General features: G+C 41.9%; 1 protein-coding gene across 6 annotated transcripts in view; it reads right to left on the reverse strand.

The window, feature by feature from the left end:
• Positions 1-23,977, reverse strand: part of SMG7 (SMG7 nonsense mediated mRNA decay factor) — a 54,356-nt gene that overhangs the window by 22,889 nt on the left and 7,490 nt on the right. For 4 of the 6 annotated variants that reach the window (XM_067300553.1, XM_067300550.1, XM_067300556.1 and 1 more), the window contains exons 2-9: positions 23,684-23,835; positions 11,198-11,229; positions 9,572-9,689; positions 8,445-8,577; positions 4,596-4,767; positions 3,672-3,743; positions 2,519-2,669; positions 2,031-2,166 (exon numbers count right to left, since the gene is read on the reverse strand). In XM_067300553.1, the coding sequence (XP_067156654.1) occupies positions 2,031-2,166; positions 2,519-2,669; positions 3,672-3,743; positions 4,596-4,767; positions 8,445-8,577; positions 9,572-9,689; positions 11,198-11,229; positions 23,684-23,712 (843 nt within the window). In that variant the 5' untranslated portion in view covers positions 23,713-23,835. The remainder of the gene's footprint in view (positions 1-2,030; positions 2,167-2,518; positions 2,670-3,671; positions 3,744-4,595; positions 4,768-8,444; positions 8,578-9,571; positions 9,690-11,197; positions 11,230-23,683; positions 23,836-23,977) is intronic. The other 2 variants (XM_067300551.1, XM_067300552.1) reach the window with 2 other exon arrangements.

Here is a 23,977-nt window from a genome sequence, read left to right on the forward strand (position 1 = left end):
TGCTTGTTCCAGTCCTTAAGGCAGCACTCAATCTAGATTTTTTTCAGACCATCCCTAATAACACAGCACTGGGCTTCCCGGGAGGACACACGAGGTTACCCACTGCTAAGCCCAAGGATTTTGTTTGCATACCAGCTCGTACACACAGCGGAACGATACCCTTTGGAACAGCGCTTCTTCAGGCAAAGCGCAACTCGAATGTCCAACTACAGCATTCCAGCATGACTACGAGAACTGCACGGACATGGTTCCCCACTAGTTTTCAGTCTTTCCCAGAAATGGCAGATACAGGGTGACTGGTTTAACAAAAAAGATTCCAGGAAAATTTAGCTACTGTATGGCTATGCATTAAAGAAATTCCACATCCAATTTCATGGGTCACAGAATGCCACGGTTGATAAAAATAGCACAGGCTGTTTACAAATGCATTTCACTAACAGTGCTGTGAAAGACAGCTGATCTTTTAGAATGGAAAAGAAACTTTAATACTTATTTTGGAGCACTATGAAAAAAAAAGAACTTAAGTCACAATCAGCTTATTATTCAGACACAATAGGCAGGCAGGCAAGTGGATTAACCACTCTAAGCATCAGAAAAAGGTTTGATTTTTTTGTTAAAGGCATAAAGCACTCTAAATCCAACAACTTGAACTGCCAGGGCCGTTAACAGCAGAATTGAGGACCTGGCTGAACACTCCTAACTCTACGACTGTTCTCCTTATTCAAAGTTAAAATCAGCCATAACGCTGTTAAAGTGATTATCCACCATACAGTCAACTTCACATCGACATTCAATCCATCTAAGTCAGAAGAACTGCTATCTAATAAATCGAGCCTTATGTTTCGTAATATATACAAAAAAGTAATCTAAGCAACAAAACAGGGTGTAATTAGCTCAATTTTAACAACCAGTATCACTCCAAAGATAAGGCTGTTTCCCACATGCCTGAGCAAGCATATCATTACTGATTATAAGCGTTCTGGAAAAAGCAGCACTTACTCAACAGCAAATATCAGGGAAAAAAAAACCCCAACAACCCATCAGTGATACAATCACTTAATTTTGAAAAATTCACTTTAACTCCCCATGTTCAAGCAGCTCGCATCCAAAGCTCTTACAAAAGCAGAGCTACTTGTGAATTGTATTTCCAGGACTGTTTGGACCTACTTTTAGCAGACCAATTCAATGCAAAAATGTAAACAAATTCTGTAAAGGACATTTCTAATTCTTTACATTGCTAAGATCCCCTTCCCTTTCTCAATTTGGAAAAGCATCTACTAAAAGCTAAATTTGCTCTGCTGAACCTATCTATTGTACCTGCTCATTTTCCACAAACAAGCTTGCTGAAGCAGAGCAGTTTTCAAAAGACATGTAACAGTTAATATAGTGCTCACTCTGAAACCATACACCTTGTATAAACATCTTTAAAAATCCTCTCTGTTTAAATCCTTGCTACATTGTCTAACTTAATGAGCTGGCTACATAATTAATAGGTAGTCCTGGATTTTCCAGAGGAAACATTTGTTCTGAATAGTTCCAGTCCACACACAAATTAAGGCTATACTAGAACACTGCTTTTAAAAGCAGACCACACACAGGAGAGGCAAGCTGTCTGAGGAAAATTAAAAGCAGCCTTAATAACCAGTGGGAGTGAATGAAAACCATCCAAAAGTGAAGCTCTCAAAATTCTTCAGGCAACTTAGCCAAGACTTCTCCCAGATGAAGCAAGCGTTTTTCCATGGGTATCCAAGAATCATCCAGGTTAAAGAGCAGAGAACCAAGTGTGGTTACAGAGTCCTCCTACATCTCCCGCAACACTAAATCACATGTCAAATGGAAAAAATCCTATCATCTGCAGAAGTCAACAGAAACCCATTATTAGTTGCCATGCAAACCTCCCAGAGCTGGCTACTTGAGCTAGCTCACTACATTTTAGCATGCGAGAAAGTTGTTATCGGTCTGCAATTTCAGAACTGTGCTGCTAAAAATATTCTCTGCAGCATATTAATTAATACATCATTAGAACTAACCTTGAACTGTTCTTCCAGCTTTTCTCGAAGAGGGCTCAGCTTCTCCAAGCTCTTACTCAGGTACACATGACCATGGAATTTAATAAATGCCTTGATGAAGTCAGACACACTCCATCGAGTCTTCACCTCATCACGACTACATTCAGAACAGAAATACCAGACTTCGGTCTTTGGAACTAGACACAGCTGCACATAACATTACAAATGTTTTCCACGAAGTTCAAGGAGGGAGGAATGTCCACTCCAGGCTGCTTTTCATGTTGGCACGATATGCTTATTGCTAATATACACTATTCACGCTCAAGAGTGTCACAGACACAAACCATTCTTTGTTCCATACATGCATAAGGATGCTGTGACTGGAAGGGGGTCAAGGAACTTCTACTTTGTTCCCAATACCAAACGTGAATGCTTCTGGCAAGGGAGGTAAATTTGGAGGAAGTCTGTTCCATCTTATCTGAACAAAAATAAATCATACTTAGTCTTACCTCTCCAGTGCTTTAGAAAGTGCTTTTTGTAGGTTAGTGGAGGCAGCTGGGAAAGGAAACTTCACAGCAATGCTTCTGCAGTAGTAGAAAATTGTGGTCAAGTGGTCTCCTTTGGAGGAAGCTAGAATAGCCAACTGATTATAAGGCTGACCTAGGGGAGAAAAAAAAGACAACTTGCTATGGAGTGAAGCATGTTAGATTTCTGCCTGAGTCTGGGCATTTTAAAAGGGAGCAAAAACTCCTAAGATCTTTAACAGACAGGATTCCAATTCATTTGCTGACTCCTTTACTTGAGTCTCATTTCAGTACCACTCAAATTCAGAAGCTTCCAGGTTTTTTTTTTCTTTTTAATTCACAAATCCTTTAAAATTAGAAAACAAATATGGCTTAAAATTTTGTCTAAATAAGATGACAGTCAAAACCAAGCCTTTGCCACCAACACATTTATCAGTATCTATCTGGACAAAATCTAACTAACCCAGTTTTGCCTCATGATCTGCCATAACACAGAAAAGACTAAACAGCATCCATTTATCTTTTTTTGCCTATAGAAAATAAATTTTGCTATCTAGAATGTGGAAAAATTCTTATTTAAAATGTAGCTACCTAAAGCTGAATTACTGATTTCATCAGCCTGGCTTGTAAGCGATTTATCCTCGTCACCACCCCTACTATTTGGGCCACTGTAGCCCAATAGCTAAAAGCTAGGTACCTGAACAAAACAAGGTCTAAAACTGCATGAGCAACTTGAAAAGCCCAGTACTAGCTACTGAACTTTAGAAATTGGCACACGAACAAACAACAAAAGAAAAAAAGGCAACTTGCCCACCAGCTGCAATTAACTGTACTTAAGAATGCATAACGTAGCATATTGTAGCACTAGTAAAGCCTTAGACTAAAGTTGCACTTTAACTTTTTTTTTTTTAAGCCTTTACAAAATGAGACAAGTGATATAGATCAGGCAAGCAGCTACTATCCAAATAATTGACTAATGGATTAGACTTTGTTGCAAGGTTGTTTTTATTTTTTTATTTTTTTTTAAGGGTTGGGGGAGGCTGAAAGAAAATCCCAAGTTTCCAACTGTCACACAAGAAAAGCAAATACCTCAAGTCTTCCTTTGTAATTATGAACTGAAAAGGTATCCCAGACTCACCATTGGAAGGGACAAGCTGAGCTGCATGTCTGTAGTAAGACTCTGCCTGGCTGGTCTGATTCCTGTAGCGAGCTAAGAGAACACAAAAAAAAGTTTAGACAAAAATAAATAAATAAATCAGTTTTCCTGCACCTATTTTTAATACAACTCAGCTTACCTGAAGAGCATTTTACTATTATTTTAGAAATAAGCATTAGAAGAACATATAATTATATCAAGCACTATGAGTTTTAAGGTGGTTGTTTTCTGTTCAGGTCCTATTGTCACAGCTTACCACTTCTCACTTAAAGACACTTTTCCAATAGCATTGCATCCAAAGAGCTACAAATTCTTTTCAGACCTCTCTGCACAATCAGCAACTAGATCTACTTTTAAGTTATTACAATAGCAGCTGCAGATTCCTGTAAAAAAATAGAACTTTTGACAAGACGTACCTCTAATCTAATCAAGATGCAAAGAAATAAACCTATTGAGCTTAATGTAAAATAGAAACCTCACTTATGAAAGGCTGATTTCTAACCTTCTCTTTTGTATATAACAGATTTAAAAGTAACATTCTTAAAGGGGGAAGTATGCTAGCCTGCTGCAACAAGTCCTTGTAAGAGTCTCCAGTTTCAACATTTTGCTATGCCTTCTAGCTATAACATGACTACGTGAGAAGTATGCTAGAAGAAAGCAATTCTAGCAAATCACTAGAAAGTTATCCTTAACTGCCTCTCTGCTTTAATATGCAACACACCAGAAGAGCCTAACAGCATTGCTTTCCAGGCCTTTCCACCTGCAACAACCGCAAAACATGCAGTCAGCCACTAATCGTGGGAGACCACTTGGTCTAGCAGTTGCCCGTATACAGATTTCTGTTAGTGAAGGTGGAATACAGAGGGAGAACTCAACGTCCCACCTCTTTTTGCTTCAAAAACTCACCGATATCTCCAAGGTGGACAAGGCAGTGCTGGCAGATGTAAGAGCAGGAGCTAGATTGCGGCTTCACAATGGCGCTGGTGTGCGTCTGTTTATTGCTAATGATTCCCAGCTGGGAAGACTTCACACGACATGGCAAGTCTACATTAAAAACTGTGCACAATTCCTGTAATAACTAGAAAAATAGGTCTAGTTTAATAGCAGTTAGGAACAACAATCAGAAAAGCAATGAAACAACATACAACAGTAACACACGCCATCACCCAAAGAGGCATGGATTGACACTGATTAGCTAAACAAATTTTAATCTAACAAGCGTAGGTTCCTGAAAGTGTGAATCTGAGTTACATTCTTCATACAGAAGTCATGTAGCTTCACACTGCATTATTTTTCCCAGAATTATAAAGAGAAGTTTTACTGGAGCTGTGCATCCCAATCCAGTGAGCATTTCAATTCCCACAGTATTCAAGTTACCAAGCATGCAACAGTGGAGATGGATAATCAGGGGTCTAAACGTTTTTTGGGAAAAAAAATTAAATAGGTCATTTTTAAATGGAAAAAACAGTGCTTTTTATACCTAAATGAAGTGACACCATGGGGGGGGGGGGGGGGAGAAAGGAACACCATTCATCCCCCAAGGAAGTTTGTTCCGTCATGAGGAAAAGCACTACTCTGACTTATGGTTCAGAGAGAAGCTCGAACCAAACCAAGTTCGCAGGCAACGCGAGGCAAAAGCAGCCAGCAGTTCAGCGGCTGAGCTGTCCCACTGCACGGGTTGCCCAGCCAGCAAATATTTGTGCTAAGCTCAGTCAGGCTCGTTCAAGGAACGAGACAGCAGCTACTTAATCAAATATTTCAAAAGCTGATCCAAGGAAAGTCTGGACTTTACCATTCTAATTAGTGCTGTTGAAGTTTTTCCCTGTGGACTCCAGCAAATAGCCTGGAACCAGAATTACTTTGTATGACCAGTTAACAAAAGTAACTGTCACTATATGACAATAAAAAAAATACACATATAAATAATTCAGCTGTGTTCCAAGGTTAAAAACTTAAGACAAAATTGACAGACTTCCCCCAGCTGTGAACATACTCAGTCTCCAAATAAAAGAGACCTAGGGTAGAGCTCCCCTTCCAGATAAAGGCACACGGAAAGCCCCGGGCTGATGGAGAGATTGGTGCACTCTTCATGTGCTTGGTTGTAACAACTTGAAGATCACAGCAAGATCTAGCAGGTAAAAAGTAAAGTTCCCTAAACTCTGCTGAGCTGGAGGTGTCACAGGTCACCCAAGAGCTTTCTGCCAACTGCTTAAAGGGCAACGCGGCACTCTTGCTCGCTGCAGGGAAAGGCTTGCTACGCTTCTTCCCTCTCTTGCTCTGTCTTTTATCCAGGGGAGGGAAGATAAAATCCCCAAAGTAGAAGACATCTCACAGATGAAAGCTGGATAAAAGAGAGAAACTTGACATCTTCCAACATGCCGAAATGTAAAAATTCGTGCTCTCCTTCAGAGACGTCATTTACACAGGCCTAGCCGTTGGATGGCAGGCATCCAGCCCGAGCTAAAAATGCAACCATTAACGTCACAGCAAGCACAGAAAGACACCCCAGGCTCTGGCGTTGTACACAGGAATAGCAAAGCTTCTGGATACGCTGCAGAGAAGAAAAATGCCTACACGAGACAGAAGGTGCAAATGCTAGAAAACCCTCAGCAGCCATGCCGTGGCCTGCCAAGGCGGCTCCTCCAGCAAGGAGCATTCCCAAAAAACCTAACGCCCAAGGAAAAGACACTTGTCAGCCCATATCTAAAGTGGGTAACGCGGTGCAGCCTGAAACAAGACTCCTCTCCCTTGAGCTTAAACTTCACACCGATTTTGGAAAAACCTGCGGCTGCCTTGCATGTGTTCAGAGTCAAACCCCGAACTGACGCAAGGACTGGGAGCTGCTGGGCGTGTTGTAGCCTGAAGCGACTGCAAGCCGAGACAGAAAGCTCGGTCAGAGAACTGCTTAGGAAGTAGGTTTCAGCAGCGGCAACAGTTATGGAAGCACATATCCAACAGGAGGAAAAATAAATAAAAATAAAAAATAAAAAGGAAGTCAACTTTAAAGCCATTAGCATACAGAGGCTCTTATACTCCACAATCCACCAACTGAGATCTAACATACAAATGACAGCACAGGCAAGGATCTGGCAGTATGAATACATACACGAACTGGAATCGCACCCCTACAAGTAGCCCTATAGTATCATGCATTCACAGTTCCACATTACCTATTAAAAACAATTAAAACCCAACAACAGCAAAACAAAAGCACCCCACAATAAAACCTCTTAAATGAAAATCTGACGCTATAGCCAAGTTGGAAGTTAAAAATCACTTTTTCCTGCACAGGTCTTTCACAATTAACCAAAAACTCGCAGTATACTTAACTCAAAACTCATCAATACAGCTTTGTTCAAGCAGAAGAAAAGTTCATGCAACTGAAGTTTGCAATTTCAAACAAATTTTGACAAATATGTAGTATTAAGACTGAAGATATGCTTGTAAGCCTGGGAGACCTGATCACAAAACAGCCAGTGAATTACGTTATTAAACGCATAACAATACTTTGGGGGACAACCCCCCACCTTACTTGTAAGTGCAACTGTGGTGGGCAGTAAGGTATTACCATATAGAAAAAAAAAGCTGTGCTTATTGTAGACAGCGCTTGGAAAAATATTAGCTCAACACTCAGCAACAGCATTAGGAATTATGAGGAAGAAACACAGAACAAAGCACAAAATGTTATGCCACTGTGTACCCACAGCTTGAATTCTGCACATAGCTCCAGTCATTCCAGAGCAGAATTAAGAACAATACTGAATATCTTTGTTTATCTTTGCTAACAGGAGAAATGGCTTCATATAGCGAAAGCCTCACATTTTCCAAAATGAAAAGGAATTATGGCAATGGCCCAGAAAATCATGAATAGTAATGAGAAGTAATGAGAAGGGAATTTTTAGAGAAACAGCAAACAGAAGAACCAAGAAGAATACAGAAGTCATTAGTTAACCTTTTTTTTTTAGATGACATAATGGAAACAGAATTTTTCACAGAATTCTTGTTGCAGAGACCAGGGTAGATGGATTCAAGTCAAATGGACTAGACAGTCAATGAAGCAGAGGTCTCCTGGTAGCTAGAAAGCATGATGATCCAGGTACAAACTAGCTCAAGAAGCTCCCAAGCAACCTTACAGACAGAATGCAAAAGACCATAGCAGGAAAGTATCATTCTGCATTTTCCTGTTTCTTCTGCTCTCTCCTTGAGCGGTCACATCAGACTACTGTCAAGAGACAGAATATAAGGCTAAACGGACCCAAAGTGGTAGTTTCTTTGGCTTTGAAGCAGGTGCTACAGAAGGGAACTTAAATGGTTTCCATGTTTCTATGGAGTACCAAGACAACTACCAGATTCACAGAAGTCTAAGATCAAGTAGAGGCTTCAGCTGATCAAAAGCACATCACCAGCTTCTTAGATGCATTCTACTGAGAGTGCCTGTGTTATCAAGATACACTGGTTGAGCCATAGCAGTAATAGCTTCACATGCTAAGAGAAAAGATCAGATTTTATCTGCCTAGTAAATTGATTCTCCTGTCCTTCCCCAGATTAGTACTACAGTTCTTCATGTCCACACAGCACAGGAGCTCACCTCTCATGAAGCATTAAACATAACCAGTTGCTGGAGCAGCACAGAAGATCTGACAGAGGACAGCAGAAGCTTTATAAAGCGCCTGCACCCATGCAGTACAAGGCAGGAGCACGTTCCCTTCCAGACTATGCAAATATACTACAAGCAATGCACATTTTGAGACTCACCTGTGTGTAGAAGCCACTAGCTGCCTCTAAGAACAGAGAAAGGTTCGCCTGAACTTCACTCCGATTTGGATTTGCTCTATTTTTCGCTTGACCCTGTAGTGTAGTGATCTGATTTTTAAAGGCATGATTCCAACTGAAAACAAAAGAAGTGTTTTCCTTTTATTTTGGAAATGTCTCATCATGCAGATAGCAATCCCTGCCCCGGCAACAGGAAAGAACTGCTTAATTACAAAGCATTAGATATTAAGATGAAGTGTATTCAAATTCAGACAACATTCAGATTAAAAGTATAATGTTAAATAAGGAAGAACCACCTTTCCCCATCTCTCAGAGCCAGACAAATTGATCCTGATACTGGACAGCTAATACTATAACAGCATAGATATTTGCTCTGTTAACTGCTTAGATCTAGGCATCATAGCTCTCTCCTCTCAAAATGGGGCACAGAGTATGGAAATCAGAGTTAGAAGTCATTCAGCTTCTGGAGGCAGAGAGAGGGCAACTCCGACAGCCTGCTGATCCCGCTTCCCTCACAGTGCTGAAAGAATCACACGCTCCTCTTGACTAAGCCTGTTACAACACACGTCCGCATCTTCAGTAACAAGGGCTGGACTCACCGCATGGAGAAACTCTGTACGAGCTTCCCCCGACTCTGAAGGCGCCTGTCACGAGTGCCCTGGTACAGCGCTCTCTTGCTCTTCCTCCCTCTGCCCAACCCGAGCTCAGAGAGTTTTACGCCAAGGTCTTGACAGCTGCTCTTCTCTACCCTGACACCTTGCTCAAAGCTCCAGGCTGGTGCGTTAGGCAAACCTCCTCCTTTCTGCTCCCACCCTTCTCTGAGGGCAAAGACGACAGCTGTTTCTTTCCTCTCTCCTTTCTATCTTGCTCACCAAAAACCACTCCTGCATGAAACGGCTGCTGCTAGCTGCCAGAGGTAAAAAACTAACCTACTGAATTCTCTTAATCTGTTCTCTAGTTACATTCTCGTGTTTCACCCACAACACAGCTTTCATTTTAAAGGAAACAAGACCACCATTTCATGGGATACAATCACTATTCTGTAAGTGTTGAGGGTTTCCAGCTAATCAGCACATATTATACACACATATGTTTACCAAAGTACTTACAGGTCTTGCTCCACCTTTTTATCTAAAGCATATTCCAAATCAGTCACTAGCATTTTCTGATACAAGTCCTGCAGAGCCTGTCTGGACGTCCAGACTTCTGCTGGACCCAGCTTCGAATCTGGGCAAAAAAAAAAGCAAAAACAAAAGACAACTGTTTTTGTAGTGTACAAATTTACAGAGTTATTCCAGTTGATTTTTCACTCACCTACAAAGTGAAAGAATATAGCACAGTATAAGGTGCCCAATGCCAAACACAGATTCATTAAAACTTTGAAGTACAACTACAGAGCCTGCACACCATCTTGAGCAGAAATGAGAGAGTTTAGGTCAGCCCAGATGGCTCAGGGAACAGGGTGCCAGGTTTGGAATTCCAAGTTCATAGTTCTAGTACTTGGGGAAACATGGGAATTTTCTGACTTCTGCTTTTGAGATGCTGCAGACACCCTGTCAAGGCTATCTGAGATCTTTAAAACTGGAAACAGCAGGGTAGGAAAGAGCAGGGATTAACAGATCACTGTCTCCTACAATACTAAAAGTGGAGGTTAGCAAAGTCAGCAGCTGGCAAGCTCAAAACAGACAAAAGAGGGGTCGTTGTCCACACATTAAGCTGCAGAACTTTTTGCTATTGGATGAATTTTAGGAAGATTCCAGTTGAAACTGAAAAAGTCGATGGAAAAGAAATCCATCAAGGATTTCTACTACTACTACTAAATAGGGCAGACCCTGAGGCAAAGCTGCTGGCGTCGAGGAGAACGCTCTGGGGCAGTTCTGCTGCACGCTTGCCACTTTCTAACTCTTCGCTAGCCACCTGCTTTTCATCGCTGAGGGTGAGGGCAAACCCTGTTCCCCTGCTGCCACAAGCTGCACAGCCAAGCTTCCCACGCCTTGTGGGGTCACCTACGTAGGTGCTGCTGGAGCGCAAGGCATGAGCCCCATCCCAGGGAAACCCTTCTGCTGATGGTGTAGCCACTCGTGCCGGGCCAGGTGGGTCGAGCCAGTTAAAAGTCCCTACATGTACTAGCCAAGCTGCTACACGCCCTATACCAACCCGCTACAACGTAGACGGCTGAGCATATGTTCCTTATGCAAGCTGCTTGTATCGCGTGGTTTATACATCAATACAGACTATTTTCAATTTACAGAAATACACGCAGTTTAAAACAGTTTGTAGCGTTTTGTAGCGTCTGCAGGCTGCATTTTCATAACACACATGGTAGTGTTCAGATCAACATTTCCATCACCCAGACTTCTTAAAACCAGCAAGATCCTTTTCCCACTGCTTATCTCAGATAAACTAGCTCCTGTGACAGTCTGGATACGGGTCTCTCTCATTCCAAGAGGGAGAGCACAGTGGGAGAGGAGTAGGGGCATAACCTATATCTCCACATGCTTTAATACATCCAAATTCAAAAGCAAATTCAAAAATTTAAAAGCATGTATTTTGGATCCAGAAAAGAGGGCCACAGTAGTCATAATTCTATTTATTCACATATGGAGGACAAGCCTTTAACATAATGCACACGCTTTTCATAGGATTCTTCGGAATGGCAAGCCTAAGAAACACACAGAAGAAACAACGGGAATCGATATTAGCAGCTCCACCAGTCATGCAATAGAGGCGGTTACCTGTCATGTCAGCCTTCAGGACTTCAGCCTGCCTGTAAGAAAGCAATAAAACAAGGAATTAGAAACTGATCAAAGTAATCATTCACGCTACAGCAAATTCATGCAACAGGGAGTACAGAAAGCGGGGCCAGCTCCTTACAGGCTGCCTACAGCCTAACCTGGTACTTCTCCCCCCCGCCATGAAGCGTGAATCTGAGCTACTGTTGTTTAACAGTATGCCTTCCTCGGCTATCATATCACGATAAAAGTCAATAGCTCCCCTGTCTGAATTAGCTCTGAGCAGTCGCACGTGGAAGGTCCTAGCCAGCACAGCCCCGAGGGGAGCAAACGCCCAACGGCACCGGCCAGCACGGTCCTGCAGACCTGCTCCTGCGCGCTGCCCTCGCTTTCCCTAAGGAGAGGCGACGAAAAGACCACGGCTTCCGCAGCTACCTCTCTTCCTTGCACTGCCTCCCTGAAGTCACAACTTGATTACGTTTTCAAGAAAAAGAGGTGGCAAGGAGCATACAGAAAGCAGCTGCCGTCCCTTCGCTGAGCAGCCTCTGCAAAGCCCCACCGGCGGCACAGGCCGGCAAAGAGCTCCTCAAGCAGAGCGACACTGGAGGAGAGGCCTGATTAAATAAACATTTACGAATGGTCTATATGGAGCAGGCAAGCGAGATGCTACTTTGCGCTGAAAATCTAACGAAGCAATTTTGTGATACTACGATTTCAAAGCCCGAACGCGATTGCTCAGAAGAAAGTTTACTCTGCCAGGTACTTTAAACACCTGCCAGTTTTGCCATCTTTTCTTTGAGCTGAGAAGGCAACCTGTGCTGCCAAAGCCACGATTCCTAGGGAGCTGCTTCGTTTGGGTAGGACAGCGTGCTGCTGCAAACAGCACATGAGTAACATGAGTCAGTAATCATGTAAACAGCAAACGTGAGTCAGAAATCCTCCTCCGGGCAAAAGGCCTTTGCCCTTTGAAAGCCAAGAACTGCTCCTCTGAAAACCGCGTGTGTAGAAGTACCCTCTACTGTTTTAAGTCCTAAACTTTTGAAAGGGGACCACAAATAACACTATTACAAAGGATTTCTTTTTGTGAAGTTTTGACCAGCTGCCACCTAGAGAATTTAGATAAAAATAGTCTCAGGCCTTAAAGCAGCGCTGCTGTAGACAGATGCTCTGTAAATGCCCAGAGCTAACATTATGGCTCGAGGTGGTCCTGGTCAAACTGTGAATGAAGGTACTTATAGCTGCACCTGTATTTTCTTCAATATTTCTGCTCTACTCCTGAACGACTCAGTCTCAGAATTACTAGTTCACATCTAGTTACTCTATAGCATCTTGACAGAAAAGATGCATTGCTTATGCCTTCAAGGCACTTCACTGAAGAGTCGTTGCTGGTGTTGAGAGACTCCTAGTGGACAGAAACTGGAGCTCGCTGGAAGGGCATCCTTCATTTCTTACAAACACTGTCAGGCAACCATTAGCAAGTCTTTTGTCCGTACATCTTCTTGAAGCGTCATATTGAATTTGCACTACACTGACTCACGCCGATGTTCTGGCTGCCAGCAAACTTGGTGCAACTTGCTTACACACTTTATCATTTCAAGAAAGTTTTCTCAAATAACTCACTGGCCAGTTTGCCTCAGCAGTTCAGAGTCTTGAGGTCAAGTTTCCTAAAGACCTGTTTGGTGGTCCAAAGCCAAAGAGCACAAACAGTAGTTTATTCAAATTAACATTCCCAGCATCTTCATTAAAATGTACAGTATGGTATATCACGATAGCTATTCTTTAACATAAATCCAGCCTAGGGCTTTAGCTTAACTTGAAGTGCAATTATAAAACCCTTCAATTCAGTTCATTAAAATAGTTCAACAGCTAAAGGAATTCTCATTTTATTCAAATACTTGAAAAGCTGCAAAACTTTCAAACAGAACGCTCAGAACTAAAACAAAAGGTCTAAAGGCTTAATATGTATTAAAATTTACATACCCACAGAGGGCAAAAGCAGCTTTCCTGCCCCTAGCAGGTTGGCAGTATACGAAGTCCTGTTTTCCCGTAACTCAGTGCAACACAGACCTGAAGTTTAGCCTGGAACCAACCACCTGAGTTAGCACAGAAAAACAGGACAGACGCATTCTGCTTTTCCATTTTCAAGGTTCACCATTCTCGATCAATCAAATTTTCCATAAGCAGAAAGGGAAAACAAGTTGTTCCCCTCAACCTGATAAACGCTACAGAAACCCAACGCCACCAATAGAGGGATGTCTTTCCCACGCACATTTTAGGCTGAAGGGTACATTTAAAAAAAAATAAATCACCTATTCCTACTTGTACCTTTACACTAGGGACAAAGTTTCCTTCACTCACTTTTAAAATCCCCCCCAAAAGACGACCATGCAACCTCCCTATGTAACTATTTTATTGCTTAGTGACGGTTAGGAAGCTTTCTCTGAATCACCAGCCCACGGCATCCCTGCTGCAAACAGAGCCGTCCTTGCAGCACATCCTAGTGACACAGGGACTCCCGACTGCTGCCTTCCTTCGTAGAACGGCCACTTAAACACCAAAACCCTAAAGCCGTACTCTGAACCACCAGGTCCCTCTCGCACACTGAACTGTCAATCTGCATAAATTCAGTTTTCTAATCCTCTTACTGCCACTCTGCCTTGGACTCCAGTATATCTGGACTTCGAGTGTCGCTAAATGAATGAATCTGCTCTACTGTTGCCACAAAAAGGGCTCATTCAAAGCATGCAAAATAAAGAATATCAGTGATTGATATTATATATATAGACACACATATGCACACACATATATACATAAAAAAGTTACATCCCTAAGAGGAGTGTATCAATTGTACAGAAGTATTCCTCTGTTAACAAGTGCACGAAAGCAAAAAATAAAAAAAAAAGTAAGACCAAATTTTCAAAGCAGCAGCCTCCGCGTTACCCCGCTAACCAAGACAGGACTTCTGCACGTCCGACGGGACAAAGTCAAGCTCGCTCACTCCACGCTCCTCTCAGTTACCCGCAGAGCACGAGCCGTGCGAGATCTGCTAGGGCACGACAAGCCCTGCGAAGGCTTCTCAGTAGGAAAATGGGAGATTAGTCCAGGCAGCTAGCCATATAAAAGCAGTTGGAGCCCAATCGCTTGTTTGGTGAATACTGTACACGCTATATTAAATGGTCAGGGTAGTTTCACTCCAAGCATGAGTCTGTATTTCTGCACTTCTCTTCCCCAGAGGTGCCTGCAGAAATTGTACGGTAATGAAAAGTGACCCTAGTCTACCAAGCCTTAACAGGAGCTAAGTGACCAGTCTGAAGTCCTGTTGAAGGAGAGGATCACAGAGAACAACTGGCCAAATTCAGGCATTGCCAGAAGTATCTCCTTCTTCCAAAAGGGAAGAAGGAAGTAAAGGTAGGGAATCCTTTCTTTGGAGGAGAAAAGGTAATTTTTCCATGATAACATACTATTTTTTAAAATCATTCCAATCGGTGATAAGGCTGACACCCAAAAGGAACTCCAAAGTAATACCCAGCAACTACTATTCTAGATTACTTTCATAAAAAATATGAATAGCTCTTAAAAAAAAAAAGTCAGGGATTAAGTTTTATTCCTGCTGATTCAGAGCAAGGAAAAGCAGTAGGAAACATTAACAGCACAGGCAGTGAACAACGTTATAAAGCAGAATTACAGGAGAATGGGGTTGTTCATGAACACCTAAACATTTTACCTAAGACAGCATTCGCACCTGGAGTTCAGCACTGAGCAAAAATTACTGTCCGGTATAAACGGCTGACAGCTTTATGCGAAACAAGTGCACTCTCTTCAATTCCTAAGAGTAAGCACTAATATTTGACAAAACATAAAGCCTTATTAGCAATTTTTAGAAACTGCCTGGGCACTAATCCGTAACAGCTGGTGAGCTTTGCTCAGGGTTGGATTTTGAAAGATGATACAGGAAGAACCGAGACTTTCCTGGACTATTTTGTAGACAGTGTGTGTCGACCACAATTTGTCAAAGACAAGGTTTGTGTGGGTTTGTTTTTTTTCCCCCTCCACAATTTTAGGATTGGGTACAAATCCAGGACTGGTACAGCTGAAGAACAGCACCAGGGTACTTAAGAAAAACAAACAAACAGAAAACACCTCCCCACACCACAAACAACTTTCTGGGAAGTTTTCTTTACCCATTCACTCAACTTCACCTACCTAAACACAGGCCGTCAGAGCGCAGCTCCACTTAGCAGCTCACCAAGCCTTTGCCTGGCAGGGTAACTGGATGGAGCCAGGATTTCACCATGATACCGGGAGTCTGAAGCAAGTCTAGACTCTGCTTATTTATTTGTGCATCACATACGCACTGTTCAACAACTCTTTTTAGGCAGCTTTAATTGAACAAGTTCTTAATGCTACAAACTTGCAAGTGTTGCCATTTAATTTAAACGACCATCGTTTTCACAAGGCACTGAAACCACTTGCTCCGCGCACAGGGAGGTTTTACTGCTGCCAGCTATTACTGACACAGCAAGAGACGCTCAGGCTGTGAGTCACCAAGCTAAATGCTCCGCACGGCTAACCTTTTACACTCAAAGGACAGTCTTCACACATTTGGCAGTGATTTTCCTTGGAAAAACATCTTCAACAGTAGCCAGCTTATTATTTTTACATGCAATAAATTTAACACTTTTTACTGTTACAAGCAGCTGAAGTCAGGGCAGAACCAATTCTAGGCTAAGGGCCTAAGTGTCCTCACAGCCTGCTTTATTCAAACCCATTTTTTCCCCTCCGGTTGTCCGAAGATGGGAAATAGAGGTGTTCCCAATAGGTAAACCCACCCCAACCAAAGTTTATATATGCTTGCTCTCCTGTTTAGTCTATGGGGAAGGAACGGAGCGTCCTGCCCTGCTCGAGTTTCTAGCGCTCGACCGTCTCCACCGAACACCGCGGTCTCTGCTCTCTCATTCCAGCCTAGAGACGACGTCAATCACAGGAGCCAGTGTGATCCTCGGCCGCAAACGTGAGTTAAATGCCTTAGAAACGGTACCCGGGCTACAGAGAGCTGTTCAGCAACAGCAGTACGCCCGGGGCTGTTCTGCAGAGCTTTTAAAGCCAAAGTCAGGAGAGCAATCTGCAAACTAGACACACAACAACCTGGGCTTGTGGATTCAAACAAGAATAGGGATATCGGGCCAGTACTAAGACTAGCTCGAAAAAGCTCAGCTGAGTCTTCCACAAATTCTAGCCATTGGTTTGTAAAAATATTCTTAAAATATTGAGTAATACACTGTTCTTTAACTTTCCATCTTGACCTATTAGTTGTCTGGAATACTATTTTCCTGGAGCCATCGGGGAGAAATCTAATCTCTCGAAAGATGCTGCCCAGGGTTAAGGCAGAGAAAGTCAGTCACAAAAACTCTATTCACGTTTTCCTTCCCTTCCATAGGAGCTGACCGTGTAGCTCCTCATGTAACCCTGACAATGTTTTAGGTATAGAAAAATTAAGAGCAAATTACTGAAGGAATAAAAACAGTTTAATAACCATAAGAAAAGGTATGTTCATAACTAATGAAAGAACAGAGCTTTTAATGTTTGTGACCCTTGAAGACAAGGGTAATTTTTCTTAAGGAACACCTTCAAATGAAAGTTTTTAATAGAGAACAGTCTCCAAAAATGAATACCTTTATGGAATTATCCTATCTATTTATCAGCATCCACAGAGTAATACTACACTATACATACAGTGATACCGACTTGAGCGGGAGGTCAACAGCTTGTCTGCACTGGCTGAAAGCAGGTCAGTTTTGCTGTTTACTTGAGAACAAGTCAACAGCAAAACAATTAACCTTAGAACATATAATCTGTCTCCTTAAACTTGCTAGTTTTCATTGGAAAAGCTTGCTTTTGTTCTGAAGAGCTATCTTAAATGTGTGATGGCATAAATAAAAAAAACCTTGAAGAGTGCCTTGTAATCCACTCTGCTATTTACAGCCTGCTTCCCAAAAACGTGTGGATTTCGGAAAGAAAATCAAGCAGCTCTGCTTGCTCACGTACCCACATTAAGGAGCTTTCTCTCAGCACACAGCAGTACTGGCAGTTCTTACTACCAGGGTAGTGAGGGAGATGCGAGAGGTTTACACCTGAACTAGTTACTTTCCAGGATAATTTTGCAAGGTTTAGAACCGCACAAGGAATCACTTTCTGAACAGAAAGCAGATTATGCCCTCCGACACCCCTATCTCTGGCTCTCTCAAATCCATCCTGATCAGACTGCATACAGCTTCAGGTTTTGCTTGTGATAAATACATAGATACATAGATGGATAACAAGAAACTTTGCAAGGCCAGTACTCATCTGTTACATTACAATTACTGACTTGGTAGTATCTTCACATCTGCATTAAGGGCTGGAAAATGCTGACAAAACTAAAAAAAAGTCTAATAATTGAACATTAGCTTTAATTTCTTTAATAGCTTTTGCATTATGAAAATCATGTCCAGAATTAATCCAGAAAGAACACAGAAATCAGACAGCATCAGGCATCTATCAGCTACGCTTAGGCTGACAGGATCAAACCATTTCCAAAAACCACGCTCTTTCTGCGAGCCGCGCGGAGGGCTAGAGCAGGTTCAGTTAGAGAGCAGATCGCCAGCCTCCTTGAGCATTTTAAGAAATCTCACGGGCAAGCATTACAGGGCATTCGATTCAATGGCTGGTAATTACATAGTCAATTTAATGCTGTTTTCTGGCTACCCAGATGAAATACGCCGTCTCATCAGCCCGTGGAGCTGCAGAGCAGAGCACCTGCTACGAGGCACTAGCCACACGAATGAAACAGGCTTCCCAGGGGGAAACCTACCTCGCTTGGCATGAACAGGGCAACAGGTGGCATTTTCTCTAAATCCTGACTTTCAGCTGTGGCGGTTCTACCACCGTCTGTAGCCTCCACTAATACCTCCAGAGATAAAACTGAGAAATCTTGCCTCTCTTCGGTGTCGGTCGTTATTCTCCTTGCTCTCAGTCCACCCTCAAACTACCCCTTGCCCAGCAGCCCAAGTTGATTCGGCTGCAGCTCGGTAAAGCTGCGAACAACTTGCACAGACACAAGGGGGAACCGCTAAAGGGGACTCCAAACCACGGGCAGTCGAGATACTAAGAATAACTTCCTTGCTAAGCAGCAGGTGGAGAAAGCGCAAATATATTAGATATCTAGGTATCACCACCAGAGTTGGAGGAGGGAAAAAAAAAAGGGGGGGAGTAATCCCATAATCCCTAGTCCCGTGCTTGCAATGAATTGACTAGAATAGATACGGTGGAGAAAGCTATCCTGCAGTTGCTCTGTACATGGAGACTGTTCTGAAATAAGTCATTTTAGAAGTATAAAAACCTGGAATAAAGTAAAATAAACATTCAATAAATCAGTACCACTCATTCAGGTGAGAAGGATAAAAGACCAAGTAGGCCCCAAAAGCAAATAAAACAGAAAATGTTCTTATTAAACACTGAGATTTAGTTGGGGCTTGGAAAGTCTTCAGCATTTTGAACACGTGCTTTCTACGCACTGATACTGAGACGTATGCCCAGACAACTAGTCGAGACCTTCAAAAAACCACAAAGCCTAAACCAAAATTATCGATGTTTCGATTATTCACTGTAGTGATTTGACAACAGTACGGAGCAGGTTTTTGCCCAACCATGCTCATTTTAATTCACAACTAGGTAAATATCATACAAATAAAACATATATCCAGAATTTGACAAATGACACAACCAGAAGTTTTTAAATGGCTTTTCGTAAGAATTAAGAGACTTTTCAATGTGAAAGGACACTGCATAGTTTACACAAGCTATTACAATTAATGTTCAGATTACATCTGAGCATGATTCTAATTGTAAATTAAATCTTAGAAATTATTTTCAATTCTCCATTTTGAGACAAAATGCAACCCTCAAAGCACAGAAATGGAATTAAGACTGACCACCAGTCAGGGAGAATTTTATCATCCATTTATATTAATTAAATGGGTACTAACTGTATTAGTGTCCAGAGTTTATAGGGGCCTCACAAGCAGCTCCCCATTCTCATTCGGAAACACACAGGCAACACTGTTTTGAAACACACTTTTAAGCTAGAGACATCTGCAAAATGATTTTTCCAAAAAAGGAACTATGGAAAAAGAAGAGGCCGAGTCCTCTACCATCACAGGATTAATGCAGCCCTATCCCATAGGGTAAGTTCAGATGAAAGACGAGGATGCATGGCCACTACGCTCTCAGACCACACAACCAGCAACGTTTGCTACGTATTTCAACAGAAGCACAAACGCGACACACAGTATCAAGGATATGTGTTTGAGCTGCAAGGAGCTAAGGAAAGCGCCGTTACCGGATCCCAAATTCATCTTCCGGTTAGCAGCATCCGGCTGTGCCTGGATTCCTCTGCTGCTGTTTTTCCCACGTTCAGGAGAGGGGCAGCATATCATTTCGCTCGCTAAGGACACGGCACGTACCAGTAATGGAGCACACCTCTGAAGTTTTTCCAAAGGATATAGAATAACTTGTCTAGAGAGCAACCTGTCATCATCTAATATTCACAGGTGCATGTCTTTAACACTAAACTCCATCCCCATACTATATTTTCACATTCAAGACTATTCTCCCCATCCCGATGGGCTGTCCGCTACGAAACCTGAAAGTCTACCAGCAAAACACACACATTCCTAGAATGCATAAAAGCTGCTCTCTTGCCTGTATTCAGCTGAGACCTACGCCCAATCCAGCCAGCTCAGATCCAGCAAACGTCATTAGCTCAGACACAGCGAAGCAGCATGGGCACGCTACTAGGAAGAGGGCAGCGTAAAGCTTTCAAGCCCTCTAAAACACAAAGGGGTTCTAGGGAAAACCAATTTGGGTATCGCTCGCCCATTCCCCTCCGCTCTTGCCATAACAGGTCCCAGCCGCCCCCGAACGGAGCTGCTGCCTCTGCAGTCATTCCCCAGCAGAGCTCTCTTAGTTATTCGCCGGTTAACCGATAACTTAACCTTCCCTGTTTTAAGAATTAATGAATTGGTTAGGAATGCTCCTGAGCAAATTTATAACTTCCAAGCTTAACCAGGTTTTTGGGGATTAAGCATTTTTTAAGAAGATCATTTTAGTTCAAGTTTAAACTCAACACTTTAGATATAAAACTAGCAAGGACTTTGTCTCAAAGAAATTAGCGCTATGTTCAGTCAACTGCTATCAGTGCCTGCTTTGGGAATAAAGTATGGAAAAGTTTTTGGTTTTAGCTGATGTTCACCAAATATAAGCTCTGCAGAAAAACAAAATAGAATCCAGTTCTCAGCACTCCCAGGACTGCAGACTCCCTTTCAACAGTTAGGCCAGACCTGTTCGCTATATTCATTTTACACTCTGCACCAGTTAAGGAAAAGGCTCTGCAGCATTGGATTATCACATCCAGCCTGAGGCACAAACAAATCTTATGCCTGGAAAGGACCTTGAAAGGTTACATGGTCCATTCCCTTGCCCTGATGCTATTCCTGACAAACATTTGTCTAACTTATTTTTGAAGTTCCCCAGGGGCAGAGACCTCAAGATCCCACAGCAGCCGGTTCCGGTGATCTTGCTAGCTCATTCCCGCAAGGCATTAGGTCTTGCCTTCAAGAAGCCCGGCACACCTCAGGTTCCCCTGCAGTCCAGCTGCACCACAAGGGCCCCAGGCTCCCTCCTTCCACCAAAGTCCCTCAGCAAGTGCCACTGGCCTCCCTCAACCTATTGCCACTTTAATAAAGTGGTGAAAAAGGCAGTGACTTGTCCTTATTCGGTTAGGCTGAGAACACATTTTGTGAATCTTTGCCGCAAATGAAGCAAGAAGGGACCACGTGGGGAAAAGATTCAGCACGTGACTACACATGTAATGGTTATTAACTCAACCTGTGTGTATATCCAAGTTGCACAGGCAAACTCAACTCTGCCACTTCACTTTGCAACCACAATAAGCTGGAGCTGTTTTGTACAGTATTCTAGCATACTCAAAACAAGTTTAAAACCAGAATAATTTTGGCAGCATATTTCAGCATTTGACAATAAAGCACAGGAACTACATGAATCATGCCGGTCTAACCTCAAAATCTGAAATTTGTATGTTCAATGGCATTTTCAAGCAAACAGATAAGATTTTCTGCACCTTTGTCTTTAAAGGCTCAAAAATCTTCATGACTTTCCTACCTGTCGCTCCTAAAGACAAGATACTCTGGGACCACATCTGAAAACTTAACACTCCAGCACAGCAGTTCCTATGTTTTGCAGTCCTCAAAGGATTATTTCACGAATTAAAGGAAATATAACATAATATATATATATAAAATATATTATATAGTTTATATTACATATATATTTAAAAAAATCAATGTAAAGTGTACAGAATTTTACCTGTCTGATTTTGAGAGAGTATCCCAAAAGTCTGAGAACAACACAATGTTGCTATAGGCATTCCTCACTTTCTTTCATGCTCACTTCTGCCTAGCAATCTACAATAGGAGCTGCCAAAATAGTCATTAGTTGCCTGAACAACATCAGCAAGCATTTGATATCTTCATTAGGAACATATTGAAAAATCTTTCAGGTTAGTTTCAAGCTTTACATGTTATTTCAGTCTTTGATATCAAAAATAGGAAGATGAGCATTTTAGCTAAGGTTTGACTACAAACACTGCAAGCCAACCACCTCTTATTACTGTCTTCATCCCAAGCCCTGTAACTCCTACAGTTTACTTCAAAAAAAGAAAAAAACTCCGAAATCTCTAAAATGAAACAGTATGGGTACGTATAAATGGAGAAAAAAACTGCTAGAAGTTCATGACCTAACATACACATGACATGCTCCTAAATTAAGGTCTTCTGTATTAATTCAAATTAACGTCGTCAAAATACGTTAGGCAGTTTATCACTTTTCTGGTTAAAGATTTTACATATATACTCATCTTTACACATATCGATGAAACTAAGACAAACTAAAAAACCTTTTAGAGCTTTATTACAAGCTTACTTTGAATCTTTTGGTCATTTTATTAATGATCAGCCTTCCTTGAACCACACAGAGATTTTTCTCCACATTGAAATAACATTTCCTCGAGTTTACAGTAGCATCTGCTGCTAGTTATTAAAGCTTTAGGAGCTGCTACAGTTTTAAGTTTTTCTATACTTTTTTTTTTTTTTTAAAAGTGATTTAAATTCTTCAGAGATCATTCTTATTGCTAATCATAAGGACCTGCCAAAAAAAATGGCTTTTTCCGAGGCAGAGCTGGCTAGATCAAGCCGCTCTGCTCAGAAGTTTTGTCACCACATTGCCCTCTACAAGGAAATACACTACTTGAAGACTGACAACTAGCATCTATTCAATAGCCAAAAGAAGTCTCGCCCATCCTACTTTCTCCCCCTCTTCACAGGTATAAGTAGTTAGCATTTCTATTTTTAGTTATGAAACTACCCCAGAGACCCTTCAACTGTTACTACCATTTCAAGCGTATCTCAAATAAAGAGCACAAATACTCAAAGATACTGTCAAAACCAAAAGAAGAACTGAAGCTGGAGTCTGCCAAAGGTTCCTCGCAGGCTGCAGGAAATCCTGGTTTAATCACAACTGTTTGAGACATAGCAATATCCACATGCTTTCTTCCAAACCATGGTGAGACCAAGACAGGACACAGCAAAGCAAGTATCAGGAGCTTTAATGCCAACAGAAAACACAGTAACAGAATATATAGGCTTATCAGGAAAGGAAGGAAAAAGATACCGTCTTTCCAACTGATTTATCACCAATTCATTCCCTTCTATTCCTGACACATTACCTAAGAAGTCAAACTGTTGTCGATAACAGTACAGATCATACTGGAGTTCAGAGGACCCTAGAACCAGCTGGCCCAGAACAAACCGCCCTTTGCTGTATCCTGATTGAATAGGAACAACTAACAAGGCCTCATTAAATCAAGGCACCAAGAAACACCAGAGCAGGTCTTGAATAAAATCTCTTGATGCCCCAAAGGTATATTTTGTTGGGCCAAAGAGAGTCTAACCTCTTTAAGGTTCTGTAAAGTAACATGAGAAACTTTTCCCCAAGTTCATTTGAGAGAATCAATCAGGTGACACCGGAAATGCATTCAGAGTGAATTTCTCACTTCCTAAAAGCTAGACAGCAGCTTTCTGAGATACTTTAGTGGGGGCAGCAGACTGGAAACAGAGAACACATCAGAAGGGAGGGGGAAGGGAGGGGAAAAAAAAGGGAGAAAGAAAATCAACTTATGCATACCAATTAGATGAAGCAAAAAATTGTCCAAAAGAGCTGAGCACTAGAAGATACTTTCAACAACACAGACAATGAAATTAAAATATGAAAAATTGACTGCTGATGTATTAGAGACAAGTATTTTCAGAAAATGACATGATACTTTTTGCCCTAAAGGTGGAAGAGAGAATTAACTCTAGCAGGACTCCTAAGTACCTCAAGGGTATCTCTGATTTGAGTCCCATCAGTGAAATTCAGTCTGTCGCCCACGGCAGTGTAACAATCCCAAGAGACTCCTCAGCCTTCTGGTTCCTTATGACAATCCCTTGAGTGCAGAAGCCAGTGTGAATAATCCGAGAAAAGTCCTACTGGAATACAGAAAGAAAAGAAAGCAGGCCTAAGGTTACTCAAAAAGTTCTTATTCCATCTCAGCTCACAGCATTATATCGATCTGAAGAGGCAACTGCTGAGGTAACTCAGCACGATTGAAATGCACAATATCAAAACACT

This window comes from Apteryx mantelli, chromosome 8 (genome assembly GCF_036417845.1).
Source record: "Apteryx mantelli isolate bAptMan1 chromosome 8, bAptMan1.hap1, whole genome shotgun sequence".
In the NCBI taxonomy this organism is placed as follows: Eukaryota; Metazoa; Chordata; class Aves; order Apterygiformes; family Apterygidae; genus Apteryx; species Apteryx mantelli.